Source organism: Planococcus citri, chromosome 3 (genome assembly GCF_950023065.1).
Source record: "Planococcus citri chromosome 3, ihPlaCitr1.1, whole genome shotgun sequence".
NCBI lineage: Eukaryota > Metazoa > Arthropoda > Insecta > Hemiptera > Pseudococcidae > Planococcus > Planococcus citri.
Genome location: NC_088679.1, coordinates 46238897 through 46262124, shown reverse-complemented (window position 1 = coordinate 46262124; position 23228 = coordinate 46238897). Strand labels below are relative to the sequence as shown.

Genomic DNA, 23228 nt, shown 5'->3' with positions numbered 1-23228 from the left:
TTTTTCACTGGAAAAAATTATCGGATCAGGTGAATTTTTGATGTTACGTACATCCTCAAACGGTTCTTTAGTAGTCAGAATTGTTTTCCGGAGTTTGTTTTTAGGGTTTGAGTGGGAGAAGTCAGTACGATACTACGAGTAAAGTATCCAAAAGTTACTGAAATGGGTACTAATTTTCAAAATTAATAGGATATTTAAATGCCCCTCCCCCGTCTCTCTCGCTCCTCAGTTCATCTCAATATTCTGATACCTCAAATATGATTGGAAAATTAAATTAAATTTTTGGTTTTAAAAATCTTGAAATGAAATGATTGAGGTACCAGGGCGAGAAAATTCGATGAACTTTAAAAGCACGAGCCATCTTCACCTGGCCTCCAATTCTATGTAGCTTCGTAGAAACCCCACAAAAGTTTATGGATTAATGGATAAATTAGTCGCTAATGACTTTAGAAAAAATGTGCCCCTCCTCTTCCATTGTTCTGTGTATCGTTGATATTTGAAATATCAGGAAAATTGGAAAAATCAGACTGAAAAAATAAGGAAATATCAGAGATTAAGGACACTAGGGCGAGTAATCTTTAAATATTGTTTTGGAATTTGATGAAGCCAGGCAAAACATCGTGACCAAATGACCTCAGCGAGACGTAGAAAGAAATTCAAATTTTCAGGTCAATTCCTAACTTTTCCTCCTCCCTGTGAGAGATCAAAATTTGGAGTTTTAAATTTTTTCATGTGTTTCGAAAAAAAATCTTTTCTTTTTCATAATGATCCGCCCTATTGCACACTCTTAAAAAATCTTTTTCCGAATTGGTTCTTCTGATTAATTTTTTTTTTTTCAAAATTTCAATCGAATGATTATTTTCGAATTAATGTCCTTTGGAAAAACGATTCATTTCTTTGTTCGTACGTAATTTGAGCCCGCCAAACGGATTTCCGTTCAATTTTTCAAAAAGGTGTTGAGATACCATGTCAGTATTTTGTTCTAATACCTACGTAATGACTTTCAGAAGAAATTGGAGAATCTTCAAACTCGTTGGAAAGTCGTCTCAATTGTGGTAGACGGAGGGGAGGTTACTTCTTATTCTCAACATTAATACTGCACAAATTTTTAAAAAAATACAAAACGAATAATCATCATCACTTTTTTGAGTTCGCTTTGGAAAATACCTGACTCCTTGCAAATATTTATTTTTCTAAAAGCCTCCCCTTCTCTCATATGTAGGGCTAGGATTTTTAAGCGCTATCAAACACATTTTAAGCGCTATAAAAAAGCATTAAAAATGTAAGAAAAAAGCAAAAAAAAGCGCTATCAAATCCTACCATGTTACATATCAAAATTAAGGTTATTTCAAACCCAGCAAGATACCTCCCTTAAATATATGTACAACATGAACCAAAATGAACGAAAAGAAGAAAATGAAAAAAAAGGAAAAAACTGAAACCAAAAATTAGAAAAAAAATGAAATAAAATAAAAATTAAAAAATGAAAACTGAATCTGTTATTTTTCAGTTTTTTCTCCCTTGTTTTTTTAAACAGATCTTTTTTCAAAAATTATTTATTTTTTTCAAAAATGTGCGAAAGTTGATAAATTTTTGTATTTTGGGAACTAATTTCTTCAATTTTACCAATTTTTTACCAAAAAAAGCGCTAACGACGAAAAAAAGCCCCAAAAAAGCAAAATTTCCGCCTTTTTGGCCCAAAATAAGCATTTAAAAGCATTTACACCCAAAAAAAGCAAAAAAAAGCACTATCAACTTTCACCATTTGCCTCAGAATGGAATGAAACGCAAAGAAAATATATTTATGCCGTATAGGGTGTTGCTACAAAAAAAAAGCATTATCATAAAAATCCTAGCCCTACTCATATGTGAAGAATTGGGCTAATGAGAAACTTTTACGCAGGTGCTTCAGTTAATTTAATCGTATACGTACTTGGAATGAGCCACGCACGATCAATAATAAAAAAAAAGTCAGGTTATTCTAATTTTATCGTGTGTTAGATTTCTTCGACTGGCAAATCGGAAATCCGCACATTCGTATACACCCCCTTAGTAAAAAATAACTTTACCATGGAAAAAACTAAAAACAAACCAGGCTGTTTTTGACAAGGCTCATTTTCAATTCCGTATATCTTCATGATCGATGTAAAGCGATTCATCTAAAAATGAAAAAGATGAACGGCCTCAAAGCGTCGCGACATGATATAAAAAATTTACGAAATATCGAGACGGTCGTTATGAACGAAATGCAGGCAGACTTCCGTATGCGAAAAAGCACCGATTTCAATAGCACCGAAATGGATATTTCATCAGGAGGCATAGGTTACCCGATGTACAAGAATGAGAAAAGCTCGACATCGTTGGTGCGGAAAAAACTCTCACGAAGGAAACCGGTAATGGTGGAGAGAAAACCTCCGAGAGGTTTGGAATTTACCAGTGTCGGATTCAGTTTATTGTACTCCGAGAACAGCTCCGATCCTGCGGAAGAAGTTCAAATTAAAAGGATCAATTTCGAAACGCCTTGTAAAATCATCATGGCTGTATTACTCCTGTATCATTTCTTATTCGAATGCAATTGGCCGGATATTAAAGAGACGCCGCTATGTAACTTGCAGACATTATGGTCAAATTTATTGACCAATATTTGGCCTCTGTATACCAAAAACATCGTCCAGGAAGTACCCGTCGTAGTTACGAATTCCACGAACGAATGCGCGTTGCAAACTGGTATCTTGCAAGAAATTACAGACAAAATCGACGTTTGGATGAAAAGTTTGATCAGCGTTTTAGGACGTGAAAGTGATACTTTGCCGGTTTTGGTTCACGAAAAACAAGACGAAAATTTCACTACGTCGGTCATCGATAAGGCTAATCAAATCGTAAGCAATTTACGACACCGTTTTGTATCGTTTTGAAAAATTAATTTAAATTTTCGGCTATGTTATCGATATCTAGCGTAGATAGTAGTTTGATTTAACTACATACACAAGTTTTTTACGATTTGAAAATCAACTTGAGACGTTTTGTTTGCAAAATTCGGCTATTTTTTTTTTTATTCTTTCGTTTTAAAATGATGTGGACTACTAGATCGATTATTCTTATATGTGGTCGACAAATCGTTGCATAATTTTAATTATAATCTATATAGATCTGATTTTATATTTTATTCCGAGCACGGTCGTGTAGGAATAAGTAGGTAGGTACATTTTACAAGGAAACTGCAGGGTGTGGCGTAATAATCTTCAGCGTATCTCATTTTATTTCAACTTGCTGAAAACCTGCTCGAAACGAAAAATCTTGAAATCAGGGTAATCTATATTTCGTCAGTTTTTATCGCGAATAATTAAATGTGATGGAATCATTCGTGATTAAATTCGTGTTTTCGCGAACATCAATCAGATGATGATTCATAGAAAAATTGACCGAACGATCCGAATAGAAAATGTCTTCGTTCATTATTACTTATTCTATACAGTTTCCTCGCATGTTTTTTTTATTTTGTTCGAAAAAGAAAAATAGTCAATTTTAACTTAATCATTTTCAACTTCTTATGAAATGGGCTATTCGCTGCTCTTAATGGACCCGGCTGGAAAAAGGAATGAAAAATATCAAAGACGTTTGATACTCCTTCGTTTGAAATATTAATGAATAATGAATATCGAATAATCGGTTGTACTTAACTGTCAGTCTTTGCGGCGGATCAATTTTTCAGATAGTTGATTACATGCTCCTTTTGGAGCTATCCGAACCCATTTGAGAAAAGTCAACAGTTCACTAGGAGTGGGGGAATGGCCGCAGAGGAAAAACTGGATTTTTATGTTTTCATAAAATTTTAATTTTTTGTGGCAGTATTTTGAATTTTTGTCATCTTTAAAGCCAGTTTAATTGAGCTCAGGTAGTTGAATGGTTAGTTTCAAAATAAATAGTTGGTAGTTGTAGAATTGTGTATTGGCATTTCAGTTCATTACTCGGCATCTCTTCCCTTTTTGTTTATCTCACAAAGTAATATTCTATCGTTTTTTCTTTTAATAAAGAAGCAATTTGAAATCTACTTAGATCACAATCTTTATAAATTTATTTATAGTAAATACTTGTAGCTTTTGACGATAAATCGATAATCGATAATATTTTGCACGGATATATCAACCTATTTTATCAATTAGTGAAATACATTGGCAATGTTCACGTGCACAATGTCGAAATGGCGATGTAATTAATGTAATTAGTGTAAACAAAATGGGTTATTCGTCTCATTATTTTAATTATAAATTTCATAAAAAAAAATTATACGATCGATTCGAAATAATCTGGTTCTAAGAATTTGCGAATACCAGAGGCTATACTTATTACTCTGTATCACGCTTGGACGGACTGTGGACTGCGGACACCCACTCTTAGGTAATTGCTTAAGCGCCGTTTTACTGTAGGTACTGTACTTGGAGAGTTTGCATTTGAGATAAATCTCTCCAGTTAATAAACGCGCACATATGCGCATATATTAAATCGAATGATGGACATATCTAATGTAGTAGGTAGTTAGATAGGTAGGTAGGTACTTCTTATTTTAAATGTCAATTAACCGTAAAGACGAACGCGAAAACCTATAAACGTGTCCATCTTTTATGTGTACAAATTAGTATATGCACGATTTTAAACCACGAGCTTTTGGATCGAAACAAACACGACGACGCGACGATTGTAATGAAATGGTTTTCCTTATGGCAAATGTGTATCAGGTTTTTAACAATGTGTTACGAATCCCTCCATGAATGAATAAGCTTCTCAGTTCCCAGTCATTGAATATTTCAAATCATTCACTATAATTTCGACACAAAAATTTGAAAAATTGATTTTGAAGATAAAAAAAATTGGAATTTTCCAAGTCTTGGTAATTTTTTTCATTTTTTGCCATTTAAAAAAAATATATTTATTATCAGCTTAAAACTGTTCGATGAACTTCAAAAAGCTTTCGAAACCACTGATGAAATTTTTCATATTTTCTTGTTGAAAAAAATTGTTCGAGCTAGATCGAGGTACGCGTTTTTTGAAAATATGTAATATGGAGTTGAAATGCGGTAAGCCTTCGGATCATTTTTTTAAATATCTTGAATAGGTACCTACCTACTTTCGCTTGTTTTCTAAAAAGTGGCAACTAATAGTTTCGCGTTAAATGGAAATTTCTTAACAAGAAATATTCTTATTTTTTCAAAGAAATTAATTAGGTAAGCGTGTTTATCTGAGGTACTAATGCAAGAAGTTGTTGACCAAGTGATGGGTGTAGCGGAGTGGCCTGCTTTATGATTTCATAGGCTGAACTTTCGATCATTGCCACAGTTGAAGGATCCGCCCAACATATGGCATAGGTACAAAATGATTAATAAAATAATTAGGTCCTTGGTGGAAAAAAGTAAAATGTTTGCAAAGAAGGGAGTTTAGCACAAAAATTCATAAAAAGATTGCAAAAAAGTAATTAAAAAAAAATATAATATGAATTTTCCGGTTAGTCACGTCTGTGTCCAGGGGTAGGGGAGGGGAGATCAAAATTCGGCAGACACCTTCATGTTTGGTTGAAAATTATCCAGAAAAAATGATAGCCTCCTTGGAGGTGTCCGTGGTGGGAAGATATATGGGCTCTCAAAGAAGGAACATTTTTGTGGGAAAAAATCAGGATTTTTTTGTTTTAAAAACAGCTTGGCTCCATTTCAAAAGAAGATAATAACTATTTAAGATTCTGCATCGATGCCGGGTATTGCTGTCAAATATCAAAATCCTGGACTACTTTTGACCGTTTAAAAATTTGCAAATCACTTATTTTTGGATCAACTCGTATTTTGAAATTTTTTGCGTGAATCATGTCAAAACATCAAAAACTATATTTTACATACTCCTAAAACTGGAGGAATATTTTGGAATGCGTTGGTGCTAATTTTTTGGCCACCGTTGCCAATTTTTAAACATGAAAAAATTTGATAACTTTTTGCTTTTGCCTATAGGTCTCGATTTTTTTGAAATATACTGAGCAAAAGATTAGTACCACTGCATTCCAAAATGTCCCTTCAGTTCAAGAAAACTGATTCTAGCTTTCGACGTTTTGGTAAAATTCACACATACCTAATTAGGTTTTGAGAAGAAATAGTTTGCAAAATACGTTAAAAGTAGTCTTGAGATTTTGGCGATAATAGCCCAAAATGCTATCCTTCGTTTTCTGTCAGAATTGGCAAAAAGTCTCGTTTCTATCTAAAAATTGCTAATAACTGTCGCTTTATTGCAAAAATTTCAAAATCTGAATTTTTCTCTAAAATTACGATAAAATCTCGCTTTTTTGCCAGAAATTGTGAAGAAAATTGAAAAAGTTTCGCTTTTTGACGAACATTGCATTGCGTTAAAGTAGGTATTATTTTTTTTGTCAATAGTTCGCCAAAATTCCTGCTTTCTGTTAAAATTTTCAAAGTCTTACAGTTTTCTAAAAATTAACAGAAATTCTCAATTTTTAGCGAAATTGCCAGGAAATTTCATTTTTTTGCTAAAATTACACAAAAGTCTCGTTTTATTATCAAAACAAAAAGTTGCAAAAAATCTAGCTTTTTCGGCAAAAGTTTATTGCGAAACATTATCTATCAATTTTTTGCAAATAATTCTGAAAAGTCCTGTTTTTTGAAAAAAATTCAATTTTCTCTCAAGAATTACCTACTTACCCAAAAGTCTGGCTTTTTTACTCAAAGTTGCCAAGAAATTACTTTTTTGCCATTGATTCTGAAATGGTCTGCTTTTCGATAAAAATTGCTAGTAATTCTCATGTAAATTTTTGCTTTGAAGCAAAATGGCTAAAAATTGTTTTTTATAAAAATACCGAAAAAGTTTCACTTTAAAAAAAAAATTGCCTACAATTCTCGCTTTTTTCGAAAAAATGTCCAAAAAGCTCTTCTTTTTGCTATAGTCACTTTTTTTGCCTGAAAATGAAAAGATTCTCACTATTTTTGCCAAAAATCGCCAAAAGTCTCGGTTTTTTCCAAAAAGTTGCAAAACCGTTCAATTTTAATAATTGAAACCAGGAACATTTCAATTTTAAATGGATCTTTAAAAATCCGCTGATCATTCAACGGTTAGATGGAGTATATAGGAATTATCATACTATTTTAATGAAAAAACCTCCATGTTTGATTGAGTATATTGATTTTAAATCAGCCGAAGCTCAACAATGTCATTCCAATAAATTCTGAATTCAAAATTCAAACAATCCTTATTCGCGACACGATCCTTCTCAAACCTATAGCCTAGTTCATAATAATGGTAAAATAGAAAAAAACAATGTACAATACCACCGGCGTAAAAACACCCGTAAGGTATTATTCGATATGATTGTATACCTACCTTTAATCGCTGCGTTGATCGCGTCAATCAAATTAAATCAACTTCGTGTAGGTCTTTAGTGAGAATGTAATTTTCGTAGTAAACGTCAAAAGAAGAATCAATAAATCATATAAATCACTTAGCAGCCGCCGTGTACACGTTGTGTATCTGTAATCTGTATACATTTACTAAGAAATTCATCTGAAGGGCGTACACGTTCTGTATTTATGCAACCTTTAATCATACAGGAGAATAGTGTTTTTTTACCATTTCAATGGAATCTTTTTCGCAAACAAAACACTGTCGTATGCGCCAATTCCGTGACCTCTCAGCTACTCTACGCACTTCCAAATTACGTACTTACAGTGAAATTTCAACCGTAAACAGGTATTTTGTTAATTGAAAGTTCTATTTTGCATCGATATAGAACTATAGTCAACAAATTAATAAGGTAGAAATTATACGACGACGTCAGAGCGCATGTAATTTTAAAGGTATCAGGTGACCCAATCAGATCGAGAGGTTGCTAATGTAATGAGATGTTTTGATAATACCGACCAACCAAAACAACTTCGAAGAAAATTCATCATTCTGACAATGAGTGTGTTCATTTGTAATGAGTACCTCCATCTATTAAGTACTGGAACTCACTTATGAAAATGGGAATTTTTAAAAATTTTATTACTTATCTATTTGGAGGAGAAAATTGCAAGTTTGTGTAAGTTTCGTGGAAATTATTCTGGCTCATTTCTTTCGTTTAATTTCTAGTACTTGGCTATATGTATTTTTTCTGAGAATGCCTTATGCTAAGGTGATATATGAGTGTATGTAGGTAGGTACTTTCACTTGCTGGTATTTTGTGGGCATACATGATGCAAAAAATTCTGGGTTTTTTCTCCAGTTTTTAATGCCGGCTTCTTCCACCTTCACTTGCACTAAAATTTCTGATCCAATGTCAAAATTAAGTACTGCAATTTCGATTTCATTTTTGTTTTCCAAAAGTACATATGTAAGTACATACATAACGAAGTTTTAATTTTTTGACAAGAATTGTCAAAAACCTACTTTTTACTAAAATTGAGAGCTCGATTTTTGTGGAATATTTTTTAAAATGCTTATCTTCAACGAGCACAGCAAAATTTTCGTTTTTTTTTCCATAAACTTATGAAATGGTTTCACTTTCTTGACAAAAATTGCGAAAAAGCATCACTGTTTCTTGGAAAATTGCAAAAAAGTGTCTCACTTTTTTACCAAAAATCCCCAAAATATCCTAATTTTTGCTAAAATCGTCTGCTAAAAAATCTTATTTTCTTGGAAACTTGCTAGTGCTTTTTTCTAAAATTATCAAAGTGTCGCTTTCTGCCAAAAATAGAAAAAAGGAGGTAGGCCTATCGCCTTTCGTTAAGATTTTCCAAAAGTCGAATTTTTGCTCAAAATTTCTAAAATTTTTCGCTTATTGTGCGAAAAATTGCTTTGCTTACGTTTTGTAACTTCTTTGACTCTTCAATGGAAAAAATTGAATACAAGCTCTGTTATGAGCTTTCAAAGTAGTCCTGCTTTTTGCTGTAGCTTATTTTGAGTCCAAGATCTGTACCTATTCGTAAATCAGTCGGTTGAGGTCGGAATCCAAGTCTTTGAAAATCTTCAAATTCGACTGATCACTAGAATCATAACTAATGAGGAAACTTTACTTGGTTTTATTTTAGGATTTGAACCCTTTTTTTTGAGGGGGGGGGGTGCATATCTCCAACTTGAATTTCGTATTTTGTGATTCAAAACTTTCAAAAACATCACAGAAAACAAATCTCGCAATTAATATAATTTGTGAAATCTTATGTTTTCATGGAAAAGTCTTGGCAATCGCCAAAGGTCGATTTGGCTTAATTAGTGCCAGCTTTTGTAAATCTTTCGAGCTTCGAGAATCTGAGCTAGAAGTTTTGATTGATTGGGTGTTTCCATTATTATGAGTTGAACATTAAAAATCTACATATGTTTCTATCTCAAATAGATTCTGAAGTTTCGAAGCTGTTTCAATTTTTTATCCGTAGCACTTTTGAAGAAATAATTATATAGGTAGGCGTAAAGTATAGGTATGTTCATTTGTTTCGAAACATTTCAATTCCTCTGCCTAAATTTGACTATCTGTTTCTCGATCCATCCTCCATGTTTCAAATTAACACAATATCAATGAATAATCGCCGAAGCCGACTTGAAACAGAGACACTATACGAAAGCCTAATATCTACATTACCGGTCAAACTAATCAGTGATTAATTAGCTTATACATTCTTTACGTAATTCGATTTGGAAAGGAGTACTACTCGATAAGAGTCTGGGCGTTGTACTCTTTCGATGATGTATGACCGTAACAAATGATAAAATGAAATTAAAGTGACCAATAAGAACGCGGCATCAATTAAAATTATAGACGGTAATTATGTTACGGGGCTGGCTCGTATAATTAATAAACTGGACGGGGCGATACGCTTCAATTCTACTGGTATTTTAACGCCTTTCTACGTACTACATTACCCGAGGAAATAATCGATTAAAATTCGTTCATAATTTTCGCCATAATTAAACATACGATTAAACAACGAGGAAAACGTATAGGTAATCTAATTCGTTTTGTTTCGTTTTTTTTTTCAGCCGCTTTGAGCAAATTTAACGAAATTAAACCTATGAATACAAAAAAAGTAAAATGCGTCATACAAACGAATCCGTTGTATCAAGATGGAGATGGCGATCAACCGATTGCAACAAATTCCAAACAACCTGTTCAAATTTCCGGTGAATATAGTGAGTATGGATATGGAATAAGGCTCGAAATAACCTTATTGTATTTTGTAGAGACGGAAGTAATTTACCTATGTATTATCATTTATCGATGTAATGTTTGATTTTAGGTAATAATTCTATTAGCTCTCACTGCCATCCCGAAGGCGATACTGAACCTGGTATCGTCAACAATGACAATCAGCTGGCTGATAATGTACAATCCGTAGCTGTGATAGAAAAAGAAATCGAATTAATGGGTAAATTTGTAAAAGATAGCATCGAACGACTGCAAAAAAACTGTGATATTAAAACAAATTCTGATGGTTGTGACGTTCTACCCAATACCAATAACTGTGATGATTATAGCCATAAAAGCGAAAAAAATAAATCCGAAAAGGTATCCAAGTGTACGGCTAATAAGAATATTTGTGCTCAAGGTAAGCTTTTATTGATTTCAATCTCTTTGCATTTATTTTATTGGTGCGTAATTTCACTACTTTTGAGATTGAAATGTAGATTCTCTAAAGGAGCAAAAAAAATTTCAAATGAAATTTTTTGAAAAAACAACAACAAGTAAAAGAAAATAAAAACTGTCAGATTTTTTTTCTATTTGTATTTTACTATTTTTCTGGGAAATTAAATTTCTAAACTCTTACTGTATAATTTCAACGAAACCAAGATGGATCAAAAGACATTTGTTAAAACCCTCGTATCTAATCAAAAATTTGATTTGGTACATTCTGGAGCCCCAGCGATTTTCTGATTTTCTCCAGAAATTTCAAATTACTCTCCGAAAGGTCCAAAAATGAACTTGTAGCACCTACATATAAATTCTAAGAGGTTCAGTTCGAAAGTAAATTTTTGACCAATTTTTAATTCCCAGAAAATGCGAAATAAAAGAAGTTTTCGAAGAAGAGACGCCACGAGTGATTTTTTCAACAATATATCGTCTGATGTGTCTAACTGTCTATATGTAATAATCACTCAACTTGAAAACAAACGCAATCCAACCTTTTTTTGTAGCTTTTAGTGAGTTTAAAAACGTCTCCAGAAATTTTAAATCGCTCTGAAAGGGTCAAAGATGCGCTTCAGAGCGTTCAGAGGAGTATGTAAGATGGTCGAGAGAGTGTCCAATTAGCACCAAGCAAAATTATCGGTGCTTGAGTTCATTTTTCGCATTTCAAAAAAGAATTGAAATTTTTGGAGATGTTTGAAAGCACGATGAAAGCTCCAAACAGGTTGAATTTCGATAGTTTTCCTGCAAAAAACAGTTTGTTACAAGGTATATTTCTTTTAAAAGGAGGAGTCCCGATAAGGCCACTTTTTGGGCCCCGCACAGTTATCTACTCGACTACTCTTAAAATGTTGTAATAGATGTCCCAAATACAAATCCGTGGTTAGTTAACCCAAAATGACCATTTTTTGGGCTCCAGGGGTTCCCAAAGTTGCGAATAAAAAAAGAATTTTAGGAACCACTGAGTATTATTTTCAAAAACTTTTTAAGCGTAAAATATCTGTTTGAACCCTATAAACGTTATGCGAGGTGAATTTCCTATTTTCAACCCACAGGGGTAGAAATTGGGGGAGTTTCAATTTTTAGAAAATTTTGGAATCGCCATTTTGACCTTACCCTTTTGAACCCCGCTAAAAAGCTTTTCACAGTTTATTAGTATCCGAAAGACCTTCATCCTACCAAATTTTGAGTTCAATAAAATTTTGCGCTGGTACTTAAAAATCCAATTTTCCAAATTTTCGTAATTTCGATATTTTGGGAAGCCCTGGAAAACTATAAACCTGCGATTTGCGCTAAACGTAACGTTTTGAGGTATATAATCAATTACCTAGACGAAAAAGTTTAATTAAGCTGCCTGTATATTTGTAAAGTTGAACCCTTTTTTTGGAGCCCCCACTTTAGGTACCCCTAAAAAAGGCGTTTATGCATATTTTTTCAAATAAATTGAAGAATTTACGATTGAAACACACTAGCAAGAGCTCGATAATTTTTCATTCGATTTTACCTGTAACTTTCAAAATTGGGATTTTTTAGGCCAAATTCTGAGATTAAACTTCAACGAACGTGATTTAAACGTTTTTTTGAGGAGTAAAATCCCAGAATTTGGCCCAAAAAAGCCCAATTTTGAAAGTTACAGGTGAAATCGAATGAAAAATTATCGAGCTCTTGCTAGTGTGTTTCAATCGTAAATTCTTCAATTTATTTGAAAAAATATGCATAAACGCCATTTTTAGGGGTGCCTAAAGTGGTGGCTCCAAAAAAAGGGTTCAACTTTACAAATATACAGGCAGCTTAATTAAACTTTTTCGTCTAGGTAATTGATTATATACCTCAAAACGTTACGTTTGGCGCAAATCGCAGGTTTCTAGTTTTCCAGGGGTTCCCAAAATATCGAAATTACGAAAATTTGGAAAGTTGGATTTTTAAGTACCAGCGCAAAATTTTACTGAACTCAAAATTTGGTAGGATGGAGGTCTTTCAGATACTAATAAACTGTGAAAAGCTTTTTAGCGGGGTTCAAAGGGGTAAGGTCAAAATTACGATTCCAAAATTTTCCAAAAATTGAAACCCCCTCAATTTCTACCCCTGAGGGTCGAAAATAGGAAATTAACCTCGCGTAACGTTTATAGGGTTCAAACAGATATTTTACGCTTAAAAAGTTTTTGAAAATGATACTCAGTGGTTCCTAAAATTCTTTTTTTATTCGCAACTTTGGGAACCCCTGGAGCCCAAAAAATGGTCATTTTGGGTTAACTAACCACGGATTCGTATTTGGGACATCTATTACAACATTTTAAGTGTAGTTGAGTCGATAACTGTGCGGGGCCCAAAAAGTGGCCTTATCGGGACTCCTCCTTTGAACTTTTTTTTTTGGAATGTACCTAAGTACAAATTGGTCAAAAGTTCACCTTTGAACTCTCCTTCCTGGAATGAGCGATTTTAAATTTCTGGAGAAAATTAAAAAAATCGCTGGAGGCTCCAGAATGGCATAAAACTAGTAGTTATTGATGTATATGAGCTAAATTGAAGGAATTATTCACATTGGTTCACTTTACTCAAAAAATTTATATTTCATGAAACGTTGAAAAATCGCCCTTGAAACAGTATTTTTGGATCTTTTAATTTTCCACAAATTCGCCAAAAATCCTAAAATGAAAAAGCTCCTGAAATTGTAGTTTGTAGTTACGAGGGATTTGGGACAATGCTCTTTCGATCTAGCTCAGTTTCGTTCAAATTGGGGTGTGTGAGTTCAAAAGATTATCTTGTTAGGCTTAGACAACTTTACGCATATTTTTTTCATTTTTGTAAAAATGCATGTTTTTCAAATGCAATACTATGTACTTAGTATTATCTGATCGTTTTTTTTTCTTGAAAAAGTATGGATTTCTGTGTATAATTTTTAAAAAATTTTCTTTTATAAATTGATGTTATTTTCTGTCGTGTGAAATTCAAAATAATTGCACTTGTGCATTTCTTCTCATTTTCTAGTTTACATTTTAATGGCATACTTATAATACAAATGGTTTTTCAATAAATTAAATAATTTTATTCTATAACTCATTTTCAGAAAATAATTTACCAGCCGGCCATAAATGTGAAAAGAAAAAATTCTACGATCCGGAGGATATTCGAAAATACATGCTGAAGAAGAAAAGTGAAAGACAAGCGAAAGAAAAAGAAGAACGGCATAAAAAAGAATCCGAAGCTATGGCTTTAAAAAGAAAAAGCGAAGCTACAAAAATGTTGGTTACAAAAACTCGAATTCCTGTTCTTCGAAATCATCACATCAACGAACCAGAGGTGATTAAATTTTCACTGATTATTTTTTTAACCATCAGTCTTTTATTAATTAAATTTTTTGAACCTAGGTACAGACTGAAAACAAAGCTAAAGGTTCTCGCAGAGCGAAATCTTTTTGTCCTAAAGTGGTCGACGATCTGAGTATACCAAAACAAACGTTTCTGAGTGGCGAGAAAACTGAATTCCATCGAAGATATTCCAAGGATTTACCGCAAGCTGACGATAACAGGAAACATACGGAAACGACGAATAAAAATGAAGATAAAGTTACTCAAATTTCTACAAAAGTTGCAACGCAGCATACGAATACCGATGATCTATTCATAGGAAATTTTAATCATCTTATTAATGAACGCGCTGGAATCAATCGTAAAATATCAATATCGGAAATACCGCCATCTATCAAAACAGGTAAAATGACATACTTGGGTATTTAAAAATAGAACCTGAAAATATTATTTGATTAAACGATACCTAACGAAAAAAAATTCTTTCAGATCTCTCGAAAGTAGCTGTTACCAAAAATAAAACTTCCGAAGCCAATATGGTAAAAAATGATTATAGGTACCTACCTAACTGCTCCTAAACTGAAAATAATGTTGGTAAAATTCGATATTTTTTTTAGCAAATTTTGGCATCATCGAATATTCCCGAAGAATTGGACGTTCTGAAATCGAAAAATCCCTATAATTTTCTGAATATATTGAAAGGAAAAGTAAACCTGGTTAAAAATGCTAACGACGTTGTTAATGAAGAGATGTCTGACGATAATTTGTTGACCGAAGCGTTCTCGCCATCTCCTTCGAAGAAATTCGACCGTTTAAAAGTAACCATCTTTTAGTTTTTCTTATTTTGATTTTAGTTCTGATAAACGTTCTAATTTTTTCCCCTCAAATTACAGCTCGATAAAGACCAGTTCCTCGATGATATAATCAAGCGTAGAATGAAAATGGGCAACGCTGGAAGCTTAACCACTAAATTAAACGATCTGAAAACTGACGAAGAATCTGAAAACGTCGAACCAATCAAAATACACGCTGCAATAACGCCGCCAAAAAATAACCAAACTTTTCGCGTTTGGCCGACGGAAAAACACGATAAAACTTACACCGTTTTAGACAACGTTAATAAATCGAACGTAAATATCATCAGCGATAAAAGTTTATCTCTTGATATATCCGGTATAAAGTCACTCTCGCCGACCGACAAAAAAAGTAGCAAGAAATTGTTCCGCAAAGATGAATTTTTGTCGAGTAAAATTAATGCACCCGATGATCACTTATTGAACACTACTGTGGAGTCGCATTTCAATCGAACTTTGACTTTGGAATCCTTACACGCCCATAATGTTTCGTTATCCATACCGGACTCGTTTATCAAAAAAGATGACAACGAAAATTGCGAACAGTCTTTGAAAAATTTATCAGTCGATGTCAGAAAGTTGATAGAAGATGAGTCGGTCTTCAGAGTAAGTTTGTAAAATTTGAAAGGCTAATAATTGCAATTTTTCCAATGACCATGTCTAACGAAATTGATTTTATTTGCAGAGTGGTATTGTTCAAGGAGCTGATACATCATCTGTGATTGGCAAAACTGAAAAAGGTATATAATTTTCCGAGTCCTTTGAAAAAATGTGAAAAAGATTAGCTAAATAGTAATTTTCATTTTTGTTTTGTTCAGTTTTGAACTACAGCACTCAGAATTTCGGTTTGAATGAATCGTCGAATTTTTCATCTGACGATCTTACCAATCTTTCAACAACCGCTGTATTCTTCGATATTGTAAGTAATTAATTGATTCCGTCGATCTTTTTGATATTTTTTTCAATTTCACGTTATATCAATACTGATTAATTTTTCAGTATGACCAAATGATTAAAACTGAAGATGAAAAATTAGCGCAAATATTGAGAAAAATTCATCAGCAAAAAGAAGCTCTGAATAAATACCTGAAAAAAGAAGTTTTTGCTCTAGAATCGAAGAAAAAGTATGCCTCAATTCGCTTACGATAAAATAATGTGAAATTTTGAAAACAATCGAACGATTTTTTCAACCTTTTTTTTAATTTGACTATCTTTAGCGTTTATCGAGAGAATAAAGATGAAGAAAAAATCAAAGCAATCAAGAAACGTCAAAGAGCTGTGTTATTAAAAATAACGAAAAACATTCAAGAATTAGAAAAGTATGAAACAAATAATTGAATAAGAGAAAAAAAGGCATTTTAATTTTTTAATTTTATGTATTTTCAGGATGAAAAAGTCAGTCACAGAAACTGTAGAGAAAAGAAAAACTGAAATAATGCGACAAAAAAATACTATAAAAGAGAAAAAAGAATTTCTCAAACAGAAATTTTCACCACCCAAGGTAAAAATCATACGGTTATTATATTCAAATCTTTCAGTAAAAATAATTTTACCGACATTTTCGGGCTTCGAAGATATTTTTAGTTGTGAAAACTTGACAAAAATGAATTTTTTTAATGCAGAAAAGAAAATCTGAAGGCAATAAGACGTTTCTCATTTCAAAACAAACGAATACTCTGTTCATGGGAATATCATCATCGAGTAGTACTTCGCTTCTTTTAGACAACGGGGAAAACGAGTAAGTTGGGTTTAATTTTTATTTATTGGAATGAAAATTCGATTTACGAGTATTAACAATGTCATCATAATTATTGTTATAGGATCCAAGAACACGTGGAAAAAGAAACTGAAAATGTTACCGAGAAAGTCAGTTTGAAGAAACATTTTGGAATGAAAGGTACAAAGTGATACAATATGATCTGAAATTTTAAAAAAATGTATTTTTTCTCCATTTAAGAAAAACTTGAGAAATTTTTTACTCGTGATGTGCTTACAAAAATATTAATAAAAATACTCTGTTTTCAGACACTGCCACTTCACCGGTAAATTTCCCTACAGGTATCTCAATTAAATTCGAGTTAGATCCGGAGAAACTATTAAAATTAAAAAACTTCGGTGAAATTAAAATCGATCCATTACAACTAGAAAAAGATGAAGGAAAAATACGTCTACCTCAGTAAGTAGACGTTTATTTTTTCATTTCATGTGATGAAAGTTTTCAAATTTTTTTTTACACTGTTCAACATTTCAGATCTTTGAGCCACGAATCGACTGACGCTGATTTCCCTTCGCAAGTCAACGACCGTGAAAAAAATGAAAAGAGTTCGTCGAAAATCATGATCAAAAGACCTTTGTCGCCAGTAGTTCTACCTCCATCTAGAAAAGTATCTCAGTTGCGTCGTTTTTCTTCGAGCTCGGATGTTACTCTTACCTCATTGAATGGTGAATACCTATATTTTCTTACCAGTGCTCATTATGATTTGATTAACCTGCGTTGAAATTTTATTCTTAATTCGACGTTGTTACTCAATGGTGTACGTTTTGTTGCAGATACCACGACTGATCAGAGCGATGTTGAGCTTAGAATATCTGCTTTACGAGAGCAACTACGTCAGCGTAAATTGGAAGCCGAAAGATTGCGCAGGGAAGAAAAACAATTACGTAAAGAGAAACTGCGAGCTAAGGAACAATCGTTAATCAAGCAGTTGGAAGTGAGTCATACCTACTTGAGTACAAAATAAAGAATATTTTCATCGTCCATTGAAATACCCATTTACATATGATTAAAATCATCTTTCAGGCTTACGATCAATATATCCAAAAAGTTACCAAAATGTTATCGGAAGATCGAAGCGTAACCGAAGTAGCTAAACCGCAAATTAAACCAGTTACCAAACGTCCTTCTTTCGTCGAGCCAACGGATAAAACTATCGAGTCAGCAAACTTCAACAAACCTTTCTTTGCATCGACACACGACGATAATACTTTGCCAAAAAACAAACGAATTTTCGACGATCTAGATGGTGAAAACACCGAAGACTCGGAAAAACATCTAAGAAAAGCCGACAGTGGTATTTTAATAGAATCAGAAGTCACCGAAGTATCGGAAAATATTGAAATTCGTAAAAGTAAATCCGAATCTGAGATCAATTCGAATATGATATCTGATCGTGTCGCCAATAAGCTTCATTCCAAAATTATAAACGGAGCTAGTAGTAAATCGATGGATAACTTTTTACAACTTATTAACGATATTCAATCTGAGGTCGTTTCTATGTCGGAACAAGTCTATTCGTCGGATTTCGTCGAAGATATTCCAGAAGATTTGCCTGACAGTAAATCAGAAATCGAGAACGTCGCTAATTATAATACATCTTTCTCTGTCGAAGAAATACAAAGCGATCATCAATATCATTCTGATGGTGAAACAAAACCCACCTCGATTGGAGAGGATTTGTTGGGAAAAGATTATTATTCGAATGTCCACGATGAAGTTTCAGTCAAACCGAATGAAGTAGAAATCGAAAAACCGAAATCCGAATCCGACTTGAGCGATATTTTTGTCGTGAAAAATATCTCCGATATTGAAAGTTCGCCTTCTGACCAACAAAAGCTATCGATTATTGCATCAGAAAAATTATCTACGAAAGACGATACAAATCAGCCTTCAGTCGACGAAGATCTACAAAAAGATAACACTTCAAAAAACACTGCTGTCGAACTTACACCCGTCGAAGAACTGAAAATAATTAGCTCGTTGCAAAATACCACTATCAGCGAAGTCTCACCCGCAGAAGAAATCCGAACAGTCAGCTCTCTGAAAAATATCTCCGAAGAAGACGAACCGATTGAAAAAATGAATCTGGGTAGTTTTTCAGAAACTCCAATGACCGAGATGGGAGATAATTCGGTATTTTTTGATTTCTCTCAAGTTGACCATTCCGGTAACTTGAAATCTGCGCTGAATGAAGAATTCATTAAATACGAAAGCGAAGGATCTTGCGTGGCTGACGTTGATGAACCGGTACGCAAAACTGACGATATTCAGACCATGATGGATGGATTAGATTTATCGGCTCAAATTAACAATTTCACTCAATCGGAAGATTTCATGTCTAATGACGACGCTGAACAGAATTTCGACGAGATGTTGAACAACTTGGAATCGTATTTTAGCGTGAAAATAACATCGGTCGACGAAGAACCTGAAATAATACCATCGCGCGCCACCGATACCGAAGAAAAGAATCTCGATGAAATGAAAATCGACCAAAAATCACCCGAAGATGAAAACGTATCGCCTATTAAAATAACCGAGCTAGGATTAGAAGAAACAGATGTTTCTGAAAGTCTAGAATACGACACAACTCCGACAGAAAACTCATCCAAACAGAAATACAATATTCATTGTACGTTGTCAGAAAAAAATAAAGAGATTCCCGAAACCGATCGAAACGAAGATCAAAAATCGCGTGAAAGTCAGCCCGAAAGTATTAAATCGTTATCCGCCGAAGCAGACCGCAGCGACGAGGAGTTTTTAGAAGATTATTCAATTCCGAACTTGGGTATGTCGACTTTTATAGTCAATGAAGATTCGACATCGGAAGCTGACCGTGAAACAGGGAACAAAACTCTCGTATCATCTCCGGTCGAACCCATTTCCGAAGTTCACTCCGAAATCATCCAACATTCTGAAGATCTCGATCAAAAAATCAACGTCGATCAGACACCGTTTTTGGAGGCTTTGAGACGAGAACGTGAGACGTTGTTTGGTCAAAAACAAGAAGTATCTGAAATCATCGCTTCGGATGACTTGCTCGAAAAATTATCAGACGATAATTATGCCAGTACTTTGAAGGAAATTGCGAAGAGTATCGATTTGGATGACGATACTAAAGAAAAAGGTACGTTCGTCGTCTGGGATTTGCTAGTAAAGTATTTCTATGCAGCTTTTTGAAGGCAATTGAATTATATTTCTTGAAAATCAATGACTGGAAAAAATGCCTGCCTAGAAGACAAAAGCGACCGTTTTGTTTCATTTTTTGTTGTTTGAATGAAGGCAGCTTCAACTCTTAAAAAGCAGCTGGAAGCATTGTTCAAAAGTCTCGCTTTGGTTCCATTTTTTTTGCCAGTCATTTCCAAAAAGTCTTGCGTTTTGCCAAAATTGACATTTTTTTTTTAAACCTGAAATTGCCAAAAATCGGCAAAAAATCATTTTTTTGCCAAAAATTATTAAAAATTGTCGTTTTTTTGCAAAAACTTCTCAGTCTTTTTTTTTCTAAAAATTGTTTAGAAGTCTCGCTTTTTTTTGCCAAAAATTGCTCCTAAAAAAAATCTGCCTTCAACTACGACTGTCAAAATCTCGTTTCTTTGTCAGGAAATGCCAAAAATTGTCATTTTTTTGTCTAAAACTGCCAAAAAGTCTCGCTTTGTTACAAAAAAGTTGCGAAATAGTCTCATTTTTTTAATAAGAGTTTGGAAGAAGTAGGTATAATTTTTTTCGTTAGTGATAGCCAAAAAGTTTTTTTTAAGTATACCTATTATTTTTTAATGAAATGTTCTTGCTTTTTTGGTGATTTTTTTCTACATTATAAAATATAAAGTTACCTTAAAAAAAAAAATTCATTGAAATTTAAACTGGTGGTGTTTTTTGGATACCCTTTTCAATTTTTTCTCGCTCGGTCTCGAAAAATTTTTCTGGTTGGGATACCTGTCTTGTGTGGGAAGTGGCAATCTTTTCTAAGGTGCTGAAAATTTCTCAATGAACAGAAAACTTCTGATGCAAAAGTTGAGCGATCATGAATCATGATATCTCTTTGCAATCGTTGCAACTTGAAACATTCGTGAATTGAAAATCTTATCTTAATGTCAAGCGATGTTAATTTTTTGACCTGTATGTTTGTTTTGACAGAACCGACGAAATACCTGGTTCCGATTAACGTTCGCGGTTCGATTGTCGTAGCCACCATCACGCTCATTGTATATGTAATAAGAATGCTGACTATGCGATTATTCTAACGTGTTGATTTTTGTGCTGTTTCAGTGAATGACATCACAGACGAAACACCTATTACCAAAACAGAAACCGAGGTGAGTAATGACTTCATCTTCGTACAAATAGGTACCTACACAAACACGTGTTTTATTTGCTCAGACATCGTTTCGGGAAAAAAATTCTCAGTGTAGTAATGTAAATTAAGCTCTACAAGAGATAGCAGACTGTGAGGAAAGGGTACAATTAGCGAATATATGCTGTCTCGAGGAAGCTGCGAATTACACGTATTGTTAGTTAGCGCATGGGCATTGTGTACAACACACTTATATGAATGAATAGTTCAACTGTATTGGTGAAGTTACGTTCATGTGTGTGTTCTATTAATAAAAATCATGTATGTAGTATTAATACAACAACCGCGTATTGCAAGATGCGTGTTATTTTTTTCTTTCCTTCGCCATCCACCCACATCGTGTAGACTACGCTGGCGTTATTTTTCACCTAATTTTATCAAAGTTTAGGTAAACAATCGGCAGTAATCACAAATTCTAGTCCACCATCATGTAGTCTGTTTGGAAAAAAAAATAGGAAAAATAAATGAAAAAATTGTACAAATGTTATATCGACGGTGTCGCGAGCCATAGACGATTTTGTTGCTTTTTTTTATTCAATGGTTGTCTTTTTTTTTTCATCGTTTCTATATTTAACGCGACGTTGGCTAAATTACCGCTGTTTATGGAATGGTTACAGGTAGACGAACACGAAGCTGCACTCAAGAAACGTAATAAAATTAGCAATGATTGGCTCGAAAAAGAGTTGAATTTTAATCGCGGAGGGCTGCAAGAAGCCGAAGAACTCAGACTGCAACAAATGCGAATCGAACAAGAGGTGATTTTTTATGTGCAATATTGTTGAATTTTATTGTTTGAAAATTATGTTAATTTTATTACCGATTTTTCTTTCACTTAATTTACGCGAAGTCAGTTGAATAATTGTATTACTTACTGGCCGTAAACGAATTTATAGTTTTTTTTTTTTTTGCAAAATAAGAGGTAATTTGTAGTACTTACCATTAATTTTCTACAAGTAGTTTGAGTTTAATTTTTATATAATCTATCTGATTGATTTTTAATTAAGTATTGGTAACTATGTAATATCTTGAACATTTTTATCCAGCATCTAATTTTCGTTAATATGTTTCACAGATCGAAGAACTACAAGCTCAGCAACAAATTCCTCCATATTTATACTTTCGAGACATACCTAACAAACCTCCACCTCCTTACACACCTCCTTCGGAACACAGTTCGATACGAATACCTCAGAACGAAACCGAGCTGCAGTGTTTAATCAATCCAGCCATACACTACGTATGTAAATCATTAAAAAGAGGTGTTAAAATCGACGATATCAAACAACTACCGGAATATACACCGAATGGTAAATCAAACACTGAAATCACCACGTATAGAAAATTCATCTTCGATTTGATCAAAGAAGTAGCCAGAAACATTTTAGAAAACAACAAAACGAAAACATGTTTACCTTGGGAAAGTCTCTCGAAACATAAAAAACCCAAAGCACCGGTGAAAGAAGAAGATTTACCCGCGATTATTGAAAACGAAATTTTAGTTTTGTTCGGATTCAGGTCGAAAATAAATAAAGAGAAATTAATCATTCAGTGGAGTCGTAAAAAACGTACCGATTTTGTGGATGATTTGTTGATTAAAGAATTACAAGACGAGGAATCAGAATGGAAGAATTATGAAGAAGATGAGAATATTATTAAGAATCAAATCACCCAGAATATTCTCGATGATCTGATACAAGAAACTGTTGATAGTTTACAAGACGCGTTTAATAAGAAAAATCAGTTTTTAGATAAATAATTTTCATGTTTTTTTTTTCTAATTTTTCGTACCTATGTTCTAAATTTTTAATATTGTGATTGCTCAATTTTTGAATTTATTATTATTTTTTTCTTTTGTATTAGCGTTATTTTCTGTATGATTTATTCAGTAAATGATCGTGTACGGTTTTGTATTAATTTTCTTGTTTTTTTTTTGTTTTGAAAGGGTTTCATCGTTTAATTTCTTGTTGGGTTTTCCGTATTGCATTGAGTATTGCTTATATTTATTAGAGTCTCAGTTTCCTTAAATCCACAGATGAACCGAATATGAAATGAAACTGAAAGCTTCATTTGCTTGCTTATGCATTCCATTTTCATTGGAAAATTGGCGTTCAATTAAAAAATATCGGATTTATTACCACCAAAATTTCAAAAAAATCACAAAAAATTTGGAAGCATTTATTCAAGTCGTCCACGAAAAAATAACAAGGTTATGCTGACGAAGTGACGAATAATGCAAGATTCGTATTCCGTTCATTCTTTTCATTTGAATTTTTGGCGCAACCTCTTGAAAAACTAT

General features: G+C 33.3%; 1 protein-coding gene across 3 annotated transcripts in view; it reads left to right on the top strand.

Annotated features, from left to right (window-relative positions):
* LOC135838394 (centrosome-associated protein 350-like) overlaps nt 1–22847 on the top strand; it is a 122833-nt gene extending 99986 nt beyond the window's left edge. For all 3 annotated transcript variants that reach the window (XM_065354006.1, XM_065354004.1, XM_065354005.1), the window contains 21 exons: nt 10000–10149; nt 10257–10565; nt 13710–13942; nt 14011–14353; nt 14440–14489; nt 14568–14768; nt 14844–15410; nt 15490–15544; nt 15623–15723; nt 15804–15928; nt 16022–16123; nt 16191–16305; nt 16427–16542; nt 16625–16701; nt 16830–16980; nt 17056–17246; nt 17355–17515; nt 17605–19708; nt 20848–20894; nt 21550–21687; nt 22005–22847. In XM_065354006.1, coding sequence (XP_065210078.1) covers nt 10000–10149; nt 10257–10565; nt 13710–13942; nt 14011–14353; nt 14440–14489; nt 14568–14768; nt 14844–15410; nt 15490–15544; nt 15623–15723; nt 15804–15928; nt 16022–16123; nt 16191–16305; nt 16427–16542; nt 16625–16701; nt 16830–16980; nt 17056–17246; nt 17355–17515; nt 17605–19708; nt 20848–20894; nt 21550–21687; nt 22005–22688 — 6020 coding nt within the window. In that variant the 3' untranslated portion in view covers nt 22689–22847. The remainder of the gene's footprint in view (nt 1–9999; nt 10150–10256; nt 10566–13709; nt 13943–14010; nt 14354–14439; nt 14490–14567; nt 14769–14843; nt 15411–15489; nt 15545–15622; nt 15724–15803; nt 15929–16021; nt 16124–16190; nt 16306–16426; nt 16543–16624; nt 16702–16829; nt 16981–17055; nt 17247–17354; nt 17516–17604; nt 19709–20847; nt 20895–21549; nt 21688–22004) is intronic.
* The last annotated feature ends 381 nt before the right edge of the window (nt 22848–23228 follow it).